This window comes from Mizuhopecten yessoensis, unplaced genomic scaffold (genome assembly GCF_002113885.1).
Source record: "Mizuhopecten yessoensis strain PY_sf001 unplaced genomic scaffold, ASM211388v2 scaffold10659, whole genome shotgun sequence".
Lineage (NCBI taxonomy): Eukaryota > Metazoa > Mollusca > Bivalvia > Pectinida > Pectinidae > Mizuhopecten > Mizuhopecten yessoensis.
In genome coordinates, this window is record NW_018408657.1 from 37,629 (window position 1) to 56,132 (window position 18,504).

The 18,504-nt window shown below is 39.2% G+C and overlaps 1 protein-coding gene across 5 annotated transcripts in view; it reads right to left on the minus strand.

The window, feature by feature from the left end:
- The window catches only part of LOC110461766 (dynein beta chain, flagellar outer arm-like), a 202,081-nt gene that overhangs the window by 4,968 nt on the left and 178,609 nt on the right, over positions 1-18,504 (minus strand). For all 5 annotated transcript variants that reach the window (XM_021515407.1, XM_021515403.1, XM_021515405.1 and 2 more), the window contains 9 exons: positions 17,835-18,106; positions 15,762-15,909; positions 15,231-15,336; positions 13,946-14,225; positions 12,182-12,383; positions 9,673-9,878; positions 5,240-5,376; positions 3,288-3,396; positions 2,471-2,564 (listed from right to left, as the gene is read on the minus strand). In XM_021515407.1, coding sequence (XP_021371082.1) covers positions 2,471-2,564; positions 3,288-3,396; positions 5,240-5,376; positions 9,673-9,878; positions 12,182-12,383; positions 13,946-14,225; positions 15,231-15,336; positions 15,762-15,909; positions 17,835-18,106 — 1,554 coding nt within the window. The remainder of the gene's footprint in view (positions 1-2,470; positions 2,565-3,287; positions 3,397-5,239; positions 5,377-9,672; positions 9,879-12,181; positions 12,384-13,945; positions 14,226-15,230; positions 15,337-15,761; positions 15,910-17,834; positions 18,107-18,504) is intronic.

Sequence of the window (18,504 nt, forward strand, 5' to 3'; positions counted from 1 at the left end):
TTAGATACTTAGTTTGATACCTAGTGTTCTTAGTTAGATACCTAGTTTGATACCTAGTGTTCCTATTTAGATACCTAGTTTGATATATAAGGTTCTTTGTTAGATACCTAGTGTTCTAAGTTAGATACCTAGTTAGATACCTAGTTAGATACCTAGTGTTCTTAGTTAGATACCTAGTCTGATACCTAGTGTTCTTTGTTAGATACCTAGTTTGATACCTAGTGTTCTTAGTAAGATACCTAGTCTGATACCTAGGGTTCTTAGTTAGATACCCAGTTTGATAACTAGTGTTCTTCCTTAGATACTCTAGTGTTCTAAGTTAGTTCTTAGTAAGATACCTAGTCTGATACCTAGGGTTCTTAGTTTGATACCTAGTTTGATACCTAGTGTTCCTATTTAGATACCTAGTTTGATATATAAGGTTCTTTGTTAGATACCTAGTGTTCTAAGTTAGATACCTAATTAGATACCTAGTTAGATACCTAGTGTTCTTAGTTAGATACCTAGTGTTCTTTGTTAGATACCTAGTTTGATACCTAGTGTTCTTAGTAAGATACCTAGTCTGATACCTAGGGTTCTTAGTTAGATACCTAGTTTGATACCTAGTGTTCTTAGTTAGATACCTAGTTTGATACCTAGTGTTCTTAGTTAGAAACCTAGTTTGATACCTAGTGTTCTTAGTTAGAAACCTAGTTTGATACCTAGTGTTCTTCCTTAGATACTTAGTTTGATACCTAGTTTGATACCTAGTGTTCTTAGTAAGATACCTAGATTGATACCTAGGGTTCTTAGTTAGATACCTAGTTAGATATCTAGTGTTCTTAGTTAGATACCTAGTCTGATACCTAGTTTGATACCTAGGATTCTTAGATACCTAGTTTGATACCTAGTGTTCTTAGTTAGAAACCTAGTTTGATACCTAGTGTTCTTAGTTAGAAACCTAGTTTGATACCTAGTGTTCCTATTTAGATACCTAGTTTGATATATAAGGTTTTTTGTTAGATACCTAGTGTTCTAAGTTAGATACCTAGTTAGATACCTTGTGTTCTTAGTTACATACCTAGTTAGATACCTAGTGTTCTTAGTTAGATACCTAGTCTGATACCTAGGGTTCTTAGTTAGATACCCAGTTTGATACCTAGTGTTCTTAGTTAGATACCTAGTTTGATACCTAGGGTTCTTATTTAGATACCTAGTTTGATATATAGGGTTCTTCGTTAGATACCTAGTTAGATATCTAGTGTTCTTAGTAAGATACCTAGTGTTCTTAGTTAGATACCTAGTTTGATCCCTAGGGTTTTTCGTTAGATACCTAGTTTGATACCTAGGGTTCTTAGTTAGATACCTAGTTTGATATGTAGGGTTCTTCGTTAGATACCTAGTTAGATACCTAGTTAGATACCTAGTGTTCTTAGTTTGATACCTAGGGTTCTTAGTTAGATACCTAGTTTGATATATAGGGTTCTTCGTTAGATACCTAGTTAGATACCTAGTGTTCTTAGTTTGATACCTAGTGTTCTTAGTTAGATACCTGGTCTGATACCTAGGGTTCTTAGTAAGATACCTTGTCTGATACCTAGTGTTCTTAGTTAGATACCTAGTTTGATACCTAGTGTTCTCAGTTTGATACCTAGTTAGATATCTAGTGTTCTTAGTAAGATACCTAGTTTGATACCTAGTGTTCTTAGTTAGATACCTAGTTTGATACCTAGTGTTCTTAGTTAGATACCTAGTTAGATACATAGGGTTCTTAGTTAGATACCTAGTTTGATACCTAGGTTTCTTATTTAGATACCTAGTTTGATATGTAGGGTTCTTAGTTAGTTACCTTGTTTGATACCTAGGGTTCTTAGTTTGGTAGGATTTTATATATCAACAATTTTCATCAATTTTCAATTTAAGTTATGAAATATATCTTCACTAGAAGAAACACTTAACAAAGTTTAGCAGACCCCTAAGCCACTTCATTCTAATTGTATGTCTGTATTATTTGTATCTCCTTTGATGTTTTATGACGCAGAAATTACAGGTGACGCAGACCTATAGTTATGATACACAAGATATCACCTCCACCCCCAGATGTAATGACACATGAAGTTTGGTAAACTTGCATGAAAACAAGGAAATTATTGCATTGAAATAAAATTTATTTTTGTTGAATGGAATGGACAATGGAGGTCACAGAGACGTAGTAACAATCTGCCTCCCAGGTGATGCAGCACACGAAGCCTGGTCCGTTCAAACATTTGAAAAAATGGCCGAAAAGTTTAGTATTTCATGCTCATTGGATATAAGGTCGATGTAGTTAAGGGTTTGACACCCCCTGATATAACAACATATCAAGTTTCATTAAATTGAAAATATGTGAAGAAAGTATGGCCTTCATTTTGTTTCCCCTTTAACCCCCAGTGGAACAGATAACACAGTGTGACGTCTGATCTCTGATGGTGATCATGTGTGGATGACTTACCAGGGTCAAGGACAAGTGCAACTCTGGACAGTCTCCAGTTGTCCACTGGTGTGGTACAGTTGAGGTCAAAGGTTGTGGTTAGGACTTGTCGACTCTGAATAATAATAATACAATGGTTGTTGTGATAAAATAAATTCTCTACTACAATGATATCAATGTACGATCCATGTGATAAAACTGTAGGGTTTGTACACCTCTAGATCTGTTACCAATGTATCCTTTAGATAATAAAAGTGGAGACTTAAGTGTGGAAATGTTTGTGCTAATCTTTCAACAAACACTGGTGTGGGTGTGCTGAAACATATAGTTTATACTGTGTCAAAAAAATAAGATTATATTGCATGTTTTCATTGGTGAAAAATCAGCATTGGACATTCTTTTTGGTCAGACTGAATTGGCTCAGTGAAAAACTCATACTTATTTTGTGTTTCAGATACATTTTTATTGTCAATTTAATAGCTGCATATTGTTCTTTCCTAGACAGAAGCCTCATGGCTGATTTTGATACAATGATATGAAACATTTCATTACAGATTTTGTAAAAATGTGTTAAAGAACTTGTACAAAATGTGCAATTGACAACCTATACATAGATAGTTAGGAGAACCTAATATTATTTCACCCTTGACCCCTGAATTGGCTTGGGTCAGTATATTTCAAGGACATTTCATAAGAATTGGTTGTTATGTCTAGAGAAGAGTAAGATACTATTTCTCAAGGTTGTTTTTATAATAAACCTCTTGTCTGTTTTCATCAAGACCAATCACGAAGAAAGTAAGAATAATAGAGAATGTTTCAGATTTGATAAAAAACTTACCTTGTTCATGTAGACAGGGCAGGGGTAGTATGTGACCTTGTCCCTGGTGGTCAGCTCTGCTTTGGATTTAGGTCGCAGGTATATACAGGGAATACTGTACAGGGCCGACCTGGACAAAACATGGAGTTGACACTTAAACAGGTTCATAACAAAGGTAAGATTGTGTAAATCTGTAATGAAATGTTTAGGACTATTTGACAAAACTTTGACATAGGTTCGTATGATAGCTAGGCTGTGTGGTATGACATAGGTTTGTATGATGGCTAGGCTGGTATAACATAGGTTTGTATGATAGCTAGGCTGTGTGGTATGACATAGGTTTGTATGATAGCTAGGCTGTGTGGTATGACATTTGTTTGTATTAGATAGGCTGTGTGGTTTACATAGGTTTGTATGATAGCTAGGCTGTGTGGTATGACATAGGTTTGTATGATAGCTAGGCTGTGTGGTTAACATAGGTTTGTATGATAGCTAGGCTGTGTGGTATGACATTGGTTTGTATGATAGCTAGGCTGTGTGGTATGGCATAGGTTTGTATGATAGCTAGGCTGTGTGGTATGGGATAGGTTTGTACGATAGCTAGGCTGTGTGGTTTACATAAGTTTGTATGATAGCTAGGCTGTGTGGTATGACATAGGTTTGTATGACAGGTAGGCTGTGTGGTATGACATAGGTTTGTACGATAGGTCGGCTGTGTGGTATGACATAGGTTTGTATGATAGCTATGCTGTGTGGTATGGCATAGGTTTGTATGATAGATAGGCTGTGTGGTATGACATAGGTTTGTATGAAAGCTAGGCTGTGTGGTATGACATATGTTTTTATGATAGCTAGGCTGTTTGGTATCACATAGGTTTGCATGATAGCTAGGCTGTGTGGTATCACAGCGATTTGTATGATAGCTAGGCTGGTATGGCATAGGTTTGTATAATAGCTAGGCTGTGTGGACATGACATAGGTTTGTATGATAGCTAGGCTGTGTGGTATGGGATAGGTTTGTACGATAGCTAGGCTGTGTGGTTTACATAAGTTTGTATGATAGCTAGGCTGTGTGGTATGACATAGGTTTGTATGACAGGTAGGCTGTGTGGTATGACATAGGTTTGTACGATAGGTCGGCTGTGTGGTATGACATAGGTTTGTATGATAGCTATGCTGTGTGGTATGACATAGGTTTGTATGATAGCTATGCTGTGTGGTATGGCATAGGGTTGTATGATAGATAGGCTGTGTGGTTTACATATGTTGTATGATAGCTAGGCTGTGTGGTCTGACCTTGGTTTGTATGATAGCTAGGCTGTGTGGTATGGCATAGGGTTGTATGATAGATAGGCTGTGTGGTTTACATATGTTGTATGATAGCTAGGCTGTGTGGTCTGACCTTGGTTTGTATGATAGCTAGGCTGTGTGGTATGGCATAGGTTTGTATGATAGATAGGCTGTGGGGTTTACATATGTTGTATGATAGCTAGGCTGTGTGGTCTGACCTTGGTTTGTATGATAGCTAGGCTGTGTGGTATGACATAGGTTTGTATGATAGCTATGCTGTGTGGTATGGCATAGGTTTGTATGATAGATAGGCTGTGGGGTTTACATATGTTGTATGATAGCTAGGCTGTGTGGTATGACATTTGTTTGTATTAGATAGGCTGTGTGGTTTACATAGGTTTGTATGATAGCTAGGCTGTGTTGTATGACATAGGTTTGTATGATAGCTAGGCTGTGTGGTATGACATTGGTTTGTATGATAGCTAGGCTGTGGGGTATGGCATAGGTTTGTATGATAGATAGGCTGTGTGCTTTACATAGGGTTGTATGATAGCTAGGCTGTGTGGTATGACATTGGTTTGTATGATAGCTAGGCTGTGGGGTATGGCATAGGTTTGTATGATAGATAGGCTGTGTGGTTTACATAGGTTTGTATGATAGCTAGGCTGTGTGGTATGACATACTTGGCCTCAGCGAGGGAGTCGAGGTCGTAGTTCCAGCTAGCGCCTTGAAGGTTGATCTCAGTGATAAATAGGCCCCCCTCATCAATGTCATAATCCTTGATGTTGATCTCATCCATGACCACACACTCAAATGAAATCTGAAAACAGAATTTAACAAAACTTTCACGACACCATTAAAAATGACTTACTGTAACAATCAGTAAAATAGTACAAGGAAACATGTGTTCATATATTAGATTGTTACCTATGATAGGCTTTGTGGAATGACATACATCCAGGATATTCACTGTTTTTGTCCATTCAATATCAAAATTATAAATTTCACGAGTATGGGAGAAAATCAATATTTTTTAGCGAATACAAAACACAGCGAAAACATTAGTATGATCTGCCATTCCAGTGAAATATATATAGCTTTTAATGGGAAAACTCTGAACTATTTCAACATTTTAAAGGGCAAGGATGAAAATATTAAAGCAAAATATTAAACAGCATTAGCAAAGAATATGATTTAGTAGCATAATGTTTTGGTGATATATCTTTATAATGTCATGCTTGACAACAAGGCTGCCATCCTTTTATTTTGTTTTGTCTTCTAGTTTTATATTATCCGGTATGGTTAATTCGAAAAAAATTACCAATCATTTAGTAATGTTTATAACTTTGTGTACTGGTACCAAATGCACACACAAACTAGAATTTTGTTTTTGTGAACAAAAACATATGTCTCCCCTTATTAGCCAATAGACAAACTTTGGTATCAAAAACTAACAAAGGGCAATATCTCTTTTTATAGTGGGGCACGAGACCAAAATTTAGAATGCGACACTCCTACTTCCCATGATACATTAAAAATATAGCAAGTTTAGTCAACGTAGGTCAAATAACATGGAACTCATGCTCCAGACAAACTTCAGTATTTAAAATAAACAAAGGGCCATAACTCTGTATATAGTGAAGCACGCACGAGACGTATTTCCAGTGCACTGACACCTTCTGTGGGTGATGCAGGTATACTTCAAGTTTGATTAAGATATCTTTTACCGTTTAGAAGTTATGCTGTGGACAAACTTAGATATAAACAAAAATACCGTGGGGCGGAACAAAATACGCCAGTCAAATGCCATATAGTGTTATATACTTTCTTACATTGAAATAAGATCTGCATCATTCTAAGAGTGGTTAGCTGATATGCTATAAACAAGAGGCCCATGGGCCTTAACGGTCACCTGACATCTGATTCAAATTAGGACTGTCATCCAGGGGCCAATTCATACTTTTCGTCTGTCCGAGTGACCTTGCTGCATCGTCCATTAATTTTTCCTTGTGAACACAATAACTTCAGTAAATATGGACCGATTTTGATGAAACTTTGTATGCAGCTTTGTATCAATGAGATCTTGGATTAATTTGAATACCGACCAATTTGACCATATCTTACATAGTTATTCCCCTTGGTAATTCTATTATTGTTGGACCCTGTGAACACGATAACTGAAATAAATGGGTGTGACTCCAATTTTGACCCAAGGGGTCTGTTTTGAACAAACTTGGTAACTGTATGTCTTCTGTTCTTGGCAAAAAGAAACAAGTAAAAGCGTAAATCAATAATTTATTAAATAAGGCACAAAATTTTAATAGCACCTTGTTAGTAAAAATGTGTCATGAATGAAAAAAAAGGTGTACCACATGAATTTACATCTATTCTTGTGTAATGTCAATCAACATCACGTCCAGTTTAGAAGTGAAATTCTAAAGACTAGAAAATGTCTGTAAGACATACATGTACCCCCCACCCTGATCGATTAAATTTACTGTGTTCTTTGATCTTCACAATTATGCAAAGCAACACGACACTAAATTCCCTTTGGTCAGTTGATTCTTTGTTATTCATCACCGAAAAGATATGAAGTTTGACCTTTTACTCGGTGACTGACATTTGTCGAGTCAACTCTTTGTTTAATTCTGACCAACTTTTGCTTCATGTCATAAAATGTTCATTATTGAAGAAATGCAAAATCTGATGCTCAGAACTAAGAATTCATCAGTAAAATGCTATAAAGTTACCTATACTTTTTACCAAGTGACCTTGACCTTTGGTGAGTCAACTCCTTGTATAATTCTCATCAACTTTGCTTCATGGCATAACAAAATTTTCTTTGTCAACTTGTCCGAGATCTTTTAGATGTAACACTGCTGACAAAGTTTCATTGAACTCTGTCAACATTTATTCAAGTTATCGTGTTTACAGGGTCCATTAATAATATTATTACAAAGGGCAATAACTCTGTAAGTTACTGTCAAATAATTCCCAGTTTCGAACTCATCCAAGATCTTATTTATATAAGGCTACATACCGAGTTTCATGAAACTTTGTTGATATTTACTCAAGTTATCGTGAACACAAGGTCCAATACAAAATAGTGTAATAATATTATTACAAAGGACAATAACTCTGTAAGTTACTGTCGAATAATTCCCATTTTCCAACTCATCTGAGATCTTATTGATATAAGGTTGTATACAAAGTTTCATCAAACTTGGTTAATAATTACTTAAGTTATCATGTTCACAAGGTCCAATAATAATATTATTACAAAGGGCAATAACTCTGTAAGTTACTGTCGAATAATTCCCATTTAGAGTCTGGGAACTTATTGAGATATGGCTGCATGCAAGGTTTCATCAAACTCGGTTATTATTTACTCAAGTTCTCGTTTTCACAAGGTCCAATAATAATATTATAACAAAGGGCAATAACTCTGTAAGTTATTTTCGAATAATTCCCAGTTTCGAACTCATCTGAGATCTTATTTATATAAAGCTACATACAGAGTTTCATCAAACTTGGTTAACATTTACTCAAGTTCTCGTGAACACAAAGTCCAATACAAAATAGTGTAATAATATTATTACAAAGGGCAATAACTCCGTAAGTTACTGTCGAATAATTCCTATTTTCCAAATCATCTGAGATCTTATTGATATAAGGCTGCATACAAAGTTTCATCAAACTTGGTTGATAATTACCTAAGTTATCATGTTCACAAGGTCCAATAATAATATTATTACAAAGGGCAATAACTCTGTAAGTTACTGTCGAATAATTCCCATTTAGAGTCAGGGATCTTATTTATATATGGCTGCATACAAAGTTTCATCAAACTCGGTTATTATTTACTCAAGTTCTTGTTTTCACAAGGTCCAATAATAATAATATTACAGAGGGCAATAACTCTGTAAGTTACCTTCGAATAATTCCCAGTTTCGAACTCGTCTGAGATCTTATTGACATATGGCTGCATACAAAGTTTAATCAAACTCATTTAACATTATATAGTTATTGTGTTCATAAGGAAAAGTTAAAGCACGACGCACGGCGGACGACGACGGACAAAAGACTATAACAATAGGTTACCATGACCTATGGTCAGGTAACCTAAAAATGTAGGAGAAAATCTTCGGACAAAAAATCAAATACTGAAATGAACAAAAGGCAATAAATTTTGCAAAACTCGTCGAATCAAAATTCTTTTAAGGGAGACACAACTTCATATCATGATTATAAAGTATACCAAGTTTCAAAGAGATCCGCTGAAAAACGCAGGAGGAGATTGCTGGACAAAAATCAAATACTGAAATGAACAAAGGGCAATAACTTTTGAAAAATTGTTGAATCAAAATTCTTTTTAGGGAGACACAACTTCATATCATGATTATAAAGTATACCAAGTTTCAAAGAGATCCACTGAAAAACGCAGGAGGAGATTGCTGGACAAACAAAGCTTACGCCGGACGGACGGGCGGACAACGCCATACCATAATACTACCGTCAAATTTGACGGTCGTATAAAAGCAAACAAAGTGCCATAACTCTATAAATTGTGGGGCACGCGATTTCAATGCGAGAGATTCCGCCCTCCCAAGAAACATGAAAATGGTAAGTTTGGTCAATGTATGCTCCGGACAAACTTCGGTTTTAAAAATAAACAAAGGGTCATAACTCTGTATATAGTGAGACACCAGACCTAATTCCAGTGCACTGCACACCTTCTGTGGGTGATGCAGGTATACTTCAAGTTTTATTAAGATATCTTAAACGGCTAAGAAGTTATGCCGTGGACTATGTGGTGTTTGTAGTATAACTAAGTTGTGTGGATCTATGTGGTGTTTGTAGTATAACTGGACTGTGTGGTGTTTGTAGTATAACTAGGTTGTGTGGTGTTTGTAGTATAACTAGGTTGTGTGGGTCTATGTGGTGTTTGTAGTATAACAAGGTTGTGTGGGTCTATGTGGTGTTTGTGGTATAACTAGGTTGTGTGGTGTTTGTAGTATAACTAGGTTGTGTGGGTCTATGTGGTGTTTGTAGTATAACTAGGTTGTCTGGGTCTATGTGAGGTTTGTAGTATAACTAGGTTGTGTGGAGTAGATACCTCAGCTATGCTACATTTGCTAACAATGGCCTTTTCCTGCATGTAGGAGGTCAATAGGGCTATTGGGTTGACGAGTCCACCAAGCCACACACTGGACAATGAGCCGTGAGCAATGACTGGGTTCTCTGCCAGAGTGTTGTCCTTGAAAGTTGGAACCATGCCATGTTTCACCCAGTTGTGTAGCTGTTCATGACATTTCTTTGTGTCTACAAACATACAATGTCAGTCATTAGCATCTACAGTATTTTTTCTTTTTTTACATCAGGACAAATGAAAGTATAATTTGTTAAATATTCCAATCCTGTACTTTAATATCAATGAGATTTATTGTTTATGTAAACTTCATAACCAATGAAACTGTCAAGACTGACAGATGGGTTGAGTGTAGGGCTGACAGATGGGTTGAGTGTAGGTCTGACAAATGGGTTGAGTGTAGGACTGACAGATGGGTTGAGTGTAGGACTGACAGATGGGTTGAGTGTAGGGCTGACAGATGGGTTGAGTGTAGGACTGACAGATGGGTTGAGTGTAGGACTGACAGATGGGTTGAGTGTAGGGCTGACAGATGGGTTGAGTGTAGGACTGACAGATGGGTTGAGTGTAGGACTGACAGATGGGTTGAGTGTAGGGCTGACAGATGGGTTGAGTGTAGGACTGACAGATGGGTTGAGTGTAGGACTGACAGATGGGTTGAGTGTAGGGCTGACAGATGGGTTGAGTGTAGGACTGACAGATGGGTTGAGTGTAGGACTGACAGATGGGTTGAGTGTAGGGCTGACAGATGGGTTGAGTGTAGGACTGACAGATGGGTTGAGTGTAGGACTGACAGATGGGTTGAGTGTAGGGCTGACAGATGGGTTGAGTGTAGGGCTGACAGATGGGTTGAGTGTAGGACTGACAGATGGGTTGAGTGTAGGACTGACAGATGGGTTGAGTGTAGGGCTGACAGATGGGTTGAGTGTAGGACTGACAGATGGGTTGAGTGTAGGACTGACAGATGGGTTGAGTGTAGGGCTGACAGATGGGTTGAGTGTAGGACTGACAGATGGGTTGAGTGTAGGACTGACAGATGGGTTGAGTGTAGGGCTGACAGATGGGTTGAGTGTAGGACTGACAGATGGGTTGAGTGTAGGACTGACAGATGGGTTGAGTGTAGGGCTGACAGATGGGTTGAGTGTAGGACTGACAGATGGGTTGAGTGTAGGACTGACAGATGGGTTGAGTGTAGGGCTGACAGATGGGTTGAGTGTAGGACTGACAGATGGGTTGAGTGTAGGACTGACAGATGGGTTGAGTGTAGGGCTGACAGATGGGTTGAGTGTAGGACTGACAGATGGGTTGAGTGTAGGACTGACAGATGGGTTGAGTGTAGGGCTGACAGATGGGTTGAGTGTAGGACTGACAGATGGGTTGAGTGTAGGACTGACAGATGGGTTGAGTGTAGGGCTGACAGATGGGTTGAGTGTAGGACTGACAGATGGGTTGAGTGTAGGACTGACAGATGGGTTGAGTGTAGGGCTGACAGATGGGTTGAGTGTAGGACTGACAGATGGGTTGAGTGTAGGACTGACAGATGGGTTGAGTGTAGGGCTGACAGATGGGTTGAGTGTAGGACTGACAGATGGGTTGAGTGTAGGACTGACAGATGGGTTGAGTGTAGGGCTGACAGATGGGTTGAGTGTAGGACTGACAGATGGGTTGAGTGTAGGACTGACAGATGGGTTGAGTGTAGGGCTGACAGATGGGTTGAGTGTAGGACTGACAGATGGGTTGAGTGTAGGACTGACAGATGGGTTGAGTGTAGGGCTGACAGATGGGTTGAGTGTAGGACTGACAGATGGGTTGAGTGTAGGACTGACAGATGGGTTGAGTGTAGGGCTGACAGATGGGTTGAGTGTAGGACTGACAGATGGGTTGAGTGTAGGACTGACAGATGGGTTGAGTGTAGGGCTGACAGATGGGTTGAGTGTAGGACTGACAGATGGGTTGAGTGTAGGACTGACAGATGGGTTGAGTGTAGGGCTGACAGATGGGTTGAGTGTAGGGCTGACAGATGGGTTGAGTGTAGGGCTGACAGATGGGTTGAGTGTAGGACTGACAGATGGGTTGAGTGTAGGGCTGACAGATGGGTTGAGTGTAGGGCTGACAGATGGGTTGAGTGTAGGGCTGACAGATGGGTTGAGTGTAGGACTGACAGATGGGTTGAGTGTAGGGCTGACAGATGGGTTGAGTGTAGGACTGACAGATGGGTTGAGTGTAGGGCTGACAGATGGGTTGAGTGTAGGGCTGACAGATTGGTTGAGTGTAGGACTGACAGATGGGTTGAGTGTAGGGCTGACAGATGGGTTGAGTGTAGGACTGACAGATGGGTTGAGTACAGGACTGACAGATGGGTTGAGTGTAGGGCTGACAGATGGATTGAGTGTAGGGCTGACAGATGGGTTGAGTGTAGGGCTGACTGTTTGGGTGAGTACAGGACTGACAGTTGGGGTTAATACAGGGTACTTACGTTCAAGCCAAGACAGGAGTGAGTGAGTACAAGGCTGACAGTTGGGGTGTACCCAGGACACAGGGACATGCTCTTCCTGTAGACTGTACACAGTTGGCAGTAAGGCCCAGGCAAGGGCCTCGGGACCTCCCAGCAGGGAGCCCTGCAGATCAGCAATCTGTTGTCGAATGTGGCATAGCACTGAGTTCAGCCAAAGACATTCCTGTCAAGAGAGACAATCATCACTAAGGTGATACCTGTATCAATAAATTTTATCATGTCAGATGTAAAAACTTTTGTTTTAACAATGAGAGGCCCAGAGGGCCTGTATCGCTCACCTGGATACCTAAGCAATCATGGTAAAATGTTCTCCAAATGAGATCCAAGGGAATATAATGCCAGACCCCAAGGCCAATCCTTGTAGCATATCTGTATTATATTTTTCATGCCCAGCAATTTTTTATGCATGGTTAGGGGTATGGGATCTCAACTGTTTCTAAGCTGTGACTCAGAAAATAGGTCCCTAGGGTTGTGGCCAGACCCCAGAATCAATTCTTATATCATGACTGCATTCGTCTCTTTTTGCCCAGCATTGGTATCTATAGTTTTGGGGTGGGGATCTTAACCATTTCAAAGTTATGACCCAGGGGTTAAGTCTCCAAGGGTGGGGCAAACCCCAAGGCCATAATGGAAGCATATGTGCATTCATCTCTTTATACTCAGCAATTGTATGTATGGTTATTGGGTGGGGATCTCAACTGTTTCCAAGCTGTGACTAAGAAACTAGGTCGGTAGTGGTTTGGTCAGACCCCAGGGTCTATTCTAATATCATGAATGCATTCGTCTCTTTATGCCAAGCATTTGTATACATCCCTAGGGCCATCCTGGAAGCAAATTTGCATTCTTCTCAGGGGGTCAGCCCAACCATTTGTACAATTTTGAATCCCTGCCTCCCATGAATGCTTCCAACCAAGCATGATCGATATCCATGGCATAGTTCTACAGAAGAGGTCAATTATAGCAATATAGCCAAATTGCCCCCTTTTGCTCCTGCGGGGGTCAGTCCAACTATTTGTGCAATTTTAAATCCCCACCACCTAGGGATGCTTCCAGTCAAATTTAGTTAAATCAGTTGTTAAGAAGAAGAAGTCGTTTAAAGAAATTGTTGACATACAGACGATGAACGGACGCCACAGTATGGCAAAAGCTCACCTTGGTCCTTCGGACCTGGTGAGCTAAAAACTCCTCTATTACAGTTGACAACAATAATAATGACATTAGGATACAATTACTAAGAACTATGTTACATCCTGTGTGAAATCATTGAACAATAACCTCCCTCAACCCACCCTCAGACTCCAGTTACCAGTAGGATATATTGTTAATCTCATATCTCTGAGAAGATGACAGCTTTACCTGTAGCTAATGAATAACCAAATATTTCGACAAATCAGTGATTACCTGTAGGAGACAGTAGTTATACCCTTAGTTACCTATAGGAAACAGTAGTTATACCCTTAGTTACCTATAGGAAACAGTAGTTATACCCTTAGTTACCTGTAGGAGACAGTAGTTATACCCTTAGTTACCTGTAGGAAACAGTAGTTATACTCTAAGTTATCTGTAGGAGACAGTAGTTATACCCTTAGTTACATGTAGGAGACCATAGTTATACCCTTAGTTACATGTAGGAGACAATAGTTATACCCTTAGTTACCTGTAGGAGACAGTACTTATACCCTAAGTTTCCTGTAGGAGACAGCGAGTGTTTATACCCTTAGTTACCTGTAGGAGACAGTAGCCGATGGTTTCAGGCATCTGTGTACTACTGTTGGTGGCTAGGCTGATCAAACTTGGGCGGTGATATGGAAAGTCAAAGTCATTACTGAGGATTTCTGGAACACTGCCGAGCTCCAACAAGTTGGGTAACTCTTCCACACAAAGATCAAGTGAGGAACGCAGCTTCATGATGTTGATGTTATGTTTGGTAGACCGGGAAACATCACCAGCTTCCATGTTCTGTGTCTCAAACATGTGGTCCAAGTGTTCAATAAACACTAGAGAACTGAAGAAACAAAGTCACATGTTAAATTGTCAACTGCTTATCCCATTACCCCTTCAAATACCCAATGCATGACTCACTGGCCTTCTGCCCTTCCCCTTGACATATCCTTCTGATACACTACACCATGACTTACCTCCCCTATAGCCTATCCTTCTGATACACTACACCATGACTTACCTCCCCTTTACCCTATTTTCTGATACACTACACCATGACTTACCTCCCCTACACCCTATCCTTCTGATACACTACACCATGACTTACCTCCCCTACATCCTATCCTTCTGATACACTACACCATGACTTACCTCCCCTGCACCCTATCCTTCTGATACACTACACCATGACTTACCTCCCCTATACCCTTTCCTTCTGTACACTACACCATGACTTACCTCCCCTATACCCTATCCTTCTGACACACTACACCATGACTTGACCTCCCGTTACAGTATGTTACTTACTTAGCCTGGTTGACCTCCCGTTACAGTATGTTACTTACTTAGCATCGTTGACCTCCAGTTACAGTATGTTACTTATGTTACTTACTTAGCCTCTTTGACCTCCCGTTACGGTATGTTACTTACTTAGCCTGGTTGACCTCCGGTTACAGTATGTTACTTACTTAGCCTCGTTGACCTCCCGTTACAGTATGTTACTTACATAGCCTGGTGGACCTCCCGTTACACTATGGTACTTACTTAGCCTGGTTGACCTCCCGTTACACTATGTTACTTACTTAGCCTGGTTGACCTCCCATTACAGTATGTTACTTACTTAGCCTGGTTGACATCCCGTTACAGTATGTTACTTACTTAGCCTGGTTGACCTTCCGCTACAGTATGTTACTTACTTAGCCTCGTTGACCTCCCGTTACAGTATGTTACTTACTTAGCCTCGTTGACCTCCAGTTACAGTATGTTACTTACTTAGCCTGGTTGACCTCCCGTTACAGTATGTTACTTACTTAGCCTGGTTGACCTCCCCTTACAGTATGTTACTTACTTAGCCTCGTTGACCTCCCGTTCTACACTGCTGTGTAGCTGGAGAGCAGGAATGGTGAAATCATCATCCACATTCTTGGCATACCATTTACCAAATTCACTTGAGTCTGAAGTATCAAAATAACTTTGTTTATGATACAGGAAGTATATAATAGTCTCACTTATTGTATTAAAGATTTAAACCATCACTACAGATATCATTTAGTTCACACAGGACAGATGATCTCGGCTTCACACACATGATCACGACACAACTCCATGTAAAATCAGCAGTACATTCACATCTTTACATTGCTGAACTATATAGTTATGGAGTGTAATGACCTATCTTGTTGTCCAGAAATATAATTAACCAATCAGAATAAAAGTGACTAAACTGTATCTATTTAAATGAAATACTTGTTTTACATTGAATAAGTGTATTTGACAGATCTGGTGAGACACCTTGACAAATAACCCCTGCTGTAACTTGTAGATGGTCACTATGACTGCTACAGTACAGATACTTGGGTCAATCCTAAAAGATACTGACCAACATTGGCCGGAGGTGTGGGGATAGCCACGCCGCCGAGGATGAGTTGACCGGACGTGTCTTGGTAAATGTTTGTCAGTACTTGTCTGATGACAGCCTCCACATATGTCTTGTCACTCTCCGTGTACACACAGTTCTTGTACACCAGCTGTAATATATAAGGTCAGAGGTCAAACTGGTCAGATTAACTCAATGTCAGAGGTTATAGATCATCAGCTGTAATCCATACTCTGAGGTTAAATAAGTTTAGTCCAATCAATATAAGAGATCAGGTGTGACTGGGTGTTCCCTATCTGCTGTATTCAGTTGTAAAGTGATTATGTAATACTGTATGTGATCAGTGATCATGTAATACTGTATGTGATCAGTGGTTATGTAATACTGTATGTGATCAGTGATTATGTAATACTGTATGTGATCATGTATACTGTATGTGATCAGTGATCATGTAATACTGTATGTGATCAGTGGTTATGTAATACTGTATGTGATCAGTGGTCATGTGATACAGTATGTGATCAGTGATCATGTTATACTGTATGTGATCAGTGATTATGAAATACTGTATGTGATCAGTGATCATATAATACTGTATGTGATCAGTGATTATGTAATACTGTATGTGATCAGTGATCATGTGATACACACTGGTATAACAATGAACAGTGGTATAACAATGAATACTGGTATGACAATCAACACTGGTATGACAATGAACACTGGTATTACAATCAACACTGGTATGACAATGAACACTGGAATGACAATCAACACTGGTATGACAATGAACACTGATATGACAATCAACACTGGTATGACAATGAACACTGATATGACAATCAACACTGGTATGACAATGAACACTGGAATGACAATCAACACTGGTATGACAATGAACACTGGTATTACAATCAACACTGGTATGACAATGAACACTGGTATTACAATCAACACTGGTATGACAATGAACACTGGTATGACAATCAACACTGGTATGACAATGAACACTGGTATGACAATGAACACTGGCATACCAATGAACACTGGTATAACAATGAACAGTGGTATAACAATGAACAGTGGTATAACAATGAACACTGGTATAACAATGAATACTGGTATGACAATCAACACTGGTATGACAATGAACACTGGTATTACAATCAACACTGGTATGACAATGAACACTGGAATGACAATCAACACTGGTATGACAATGAACACTGGTATTACAATCAACACTGGTATGACAATGAACACTGGTATTACAATCAACACTGGTATGACAATGAACACTGGTATGACAATGAACACTGGTATACCAATGAACACTGGTATAACAATGAACAGTGGTATAACAATGGACACTGGTATAACAATGAACACTGGTATAACAATCAACACTGGTATAACAATGAACACTGGTATAACAATCAACACTGGTATAACAATTAACACTGGTATAACAATCAACACTGGTATAACAATCAACACTGGTATGACGACATATTGTATATTTGTTTTTTGCATGCGGAGGCTTTCAAAAATTTAAGAGTGTTAAGTTAATTTCCTTTAAAATGGTCAACTTTCAACCAATTAGCGCACAGACAATATTCAGACGCATTTTATTATGAAAATGCGGGGTTTATCTATCTTTGTAATGTCATATTTCCTTAACCAGTTGTCAAATGAATTTGAAATTTTATATTTGCCTACTTCATTAATTCCAGTTTACGAATAAAACAACTAATTCTAAATCCCTGATGAGACCGGAAATGAACCTTAACACCCCTAGTCCTTTCCATGAGACAACTTGTTACACATGGGGACCTATTGTATATCTCAAGTCAATATACAAGGCATTAAAGGTCACAGATACTTTTTTTGTATGTTTTTCCTCTGTTAAATGGTGCATTTTGATCCTAAAATGTAACATTAAATAATTGGGTCTAATAATACCTATTCTGTGTAAAATTTATTGTACGATTATTTCATATAAATGCCGGATAAAGTGACTAAATAGTCTTTCAGCAATAATCCCTGAGTGAGGTGGTGTCTGTCCCTATAACAAACCTCGGTGAACAGGTTGGTGATCTCCTCCAGTTTGGGTTCTGCTTCTTCTGTCCCTTTCAGGAGTCGGCCAGTGAGAGCATCTATAGACTGTTCCATTTGTACAGAATTGAAGGGGTACCACTGGTTCAGGCCCTGTGTTCCAAACAGTTGCCGGGCAACCAACATACCCTGAACCACCCCTACACCGAATGCCATTGTACGGATGATCTGTGGTTCTGACATCACTTTTGCCATGGTCGTACTGTCTACTTGTTTTAGTGTGCTTACAATTGCTGGAACACAAAAGGTCAAATTAAACGAAAAAGTCTTTTTTTATCTTCCTGAATAAATGTGAAGAAAGAGTTTGTATATTGTATAGAATTTTATTTTTGCTTCTGAAACCTACTACTGTTTTGTGTACTCAAATCTTGGTGACTATTCATGTGAATTGCTTAACAGTAGCAAATTATAATAAGATTATGGGGGTTAGGTGTTGGTACTACCAAGTCAGAAACCTTCAGGCTGTGTACAGCCTCACAATGGGGGTTAGGTGTTGGTACTACCAAGTCAGAAACCTTCAGGCTTTCTACTACACTGTGTACAGCCTCACAATGGGGGTTAGGTGTTGGTACTACCAAGTCAGAAACCTTCAGGCTATCTACTACACTGTGTACAGCCTCACAATGGGGGT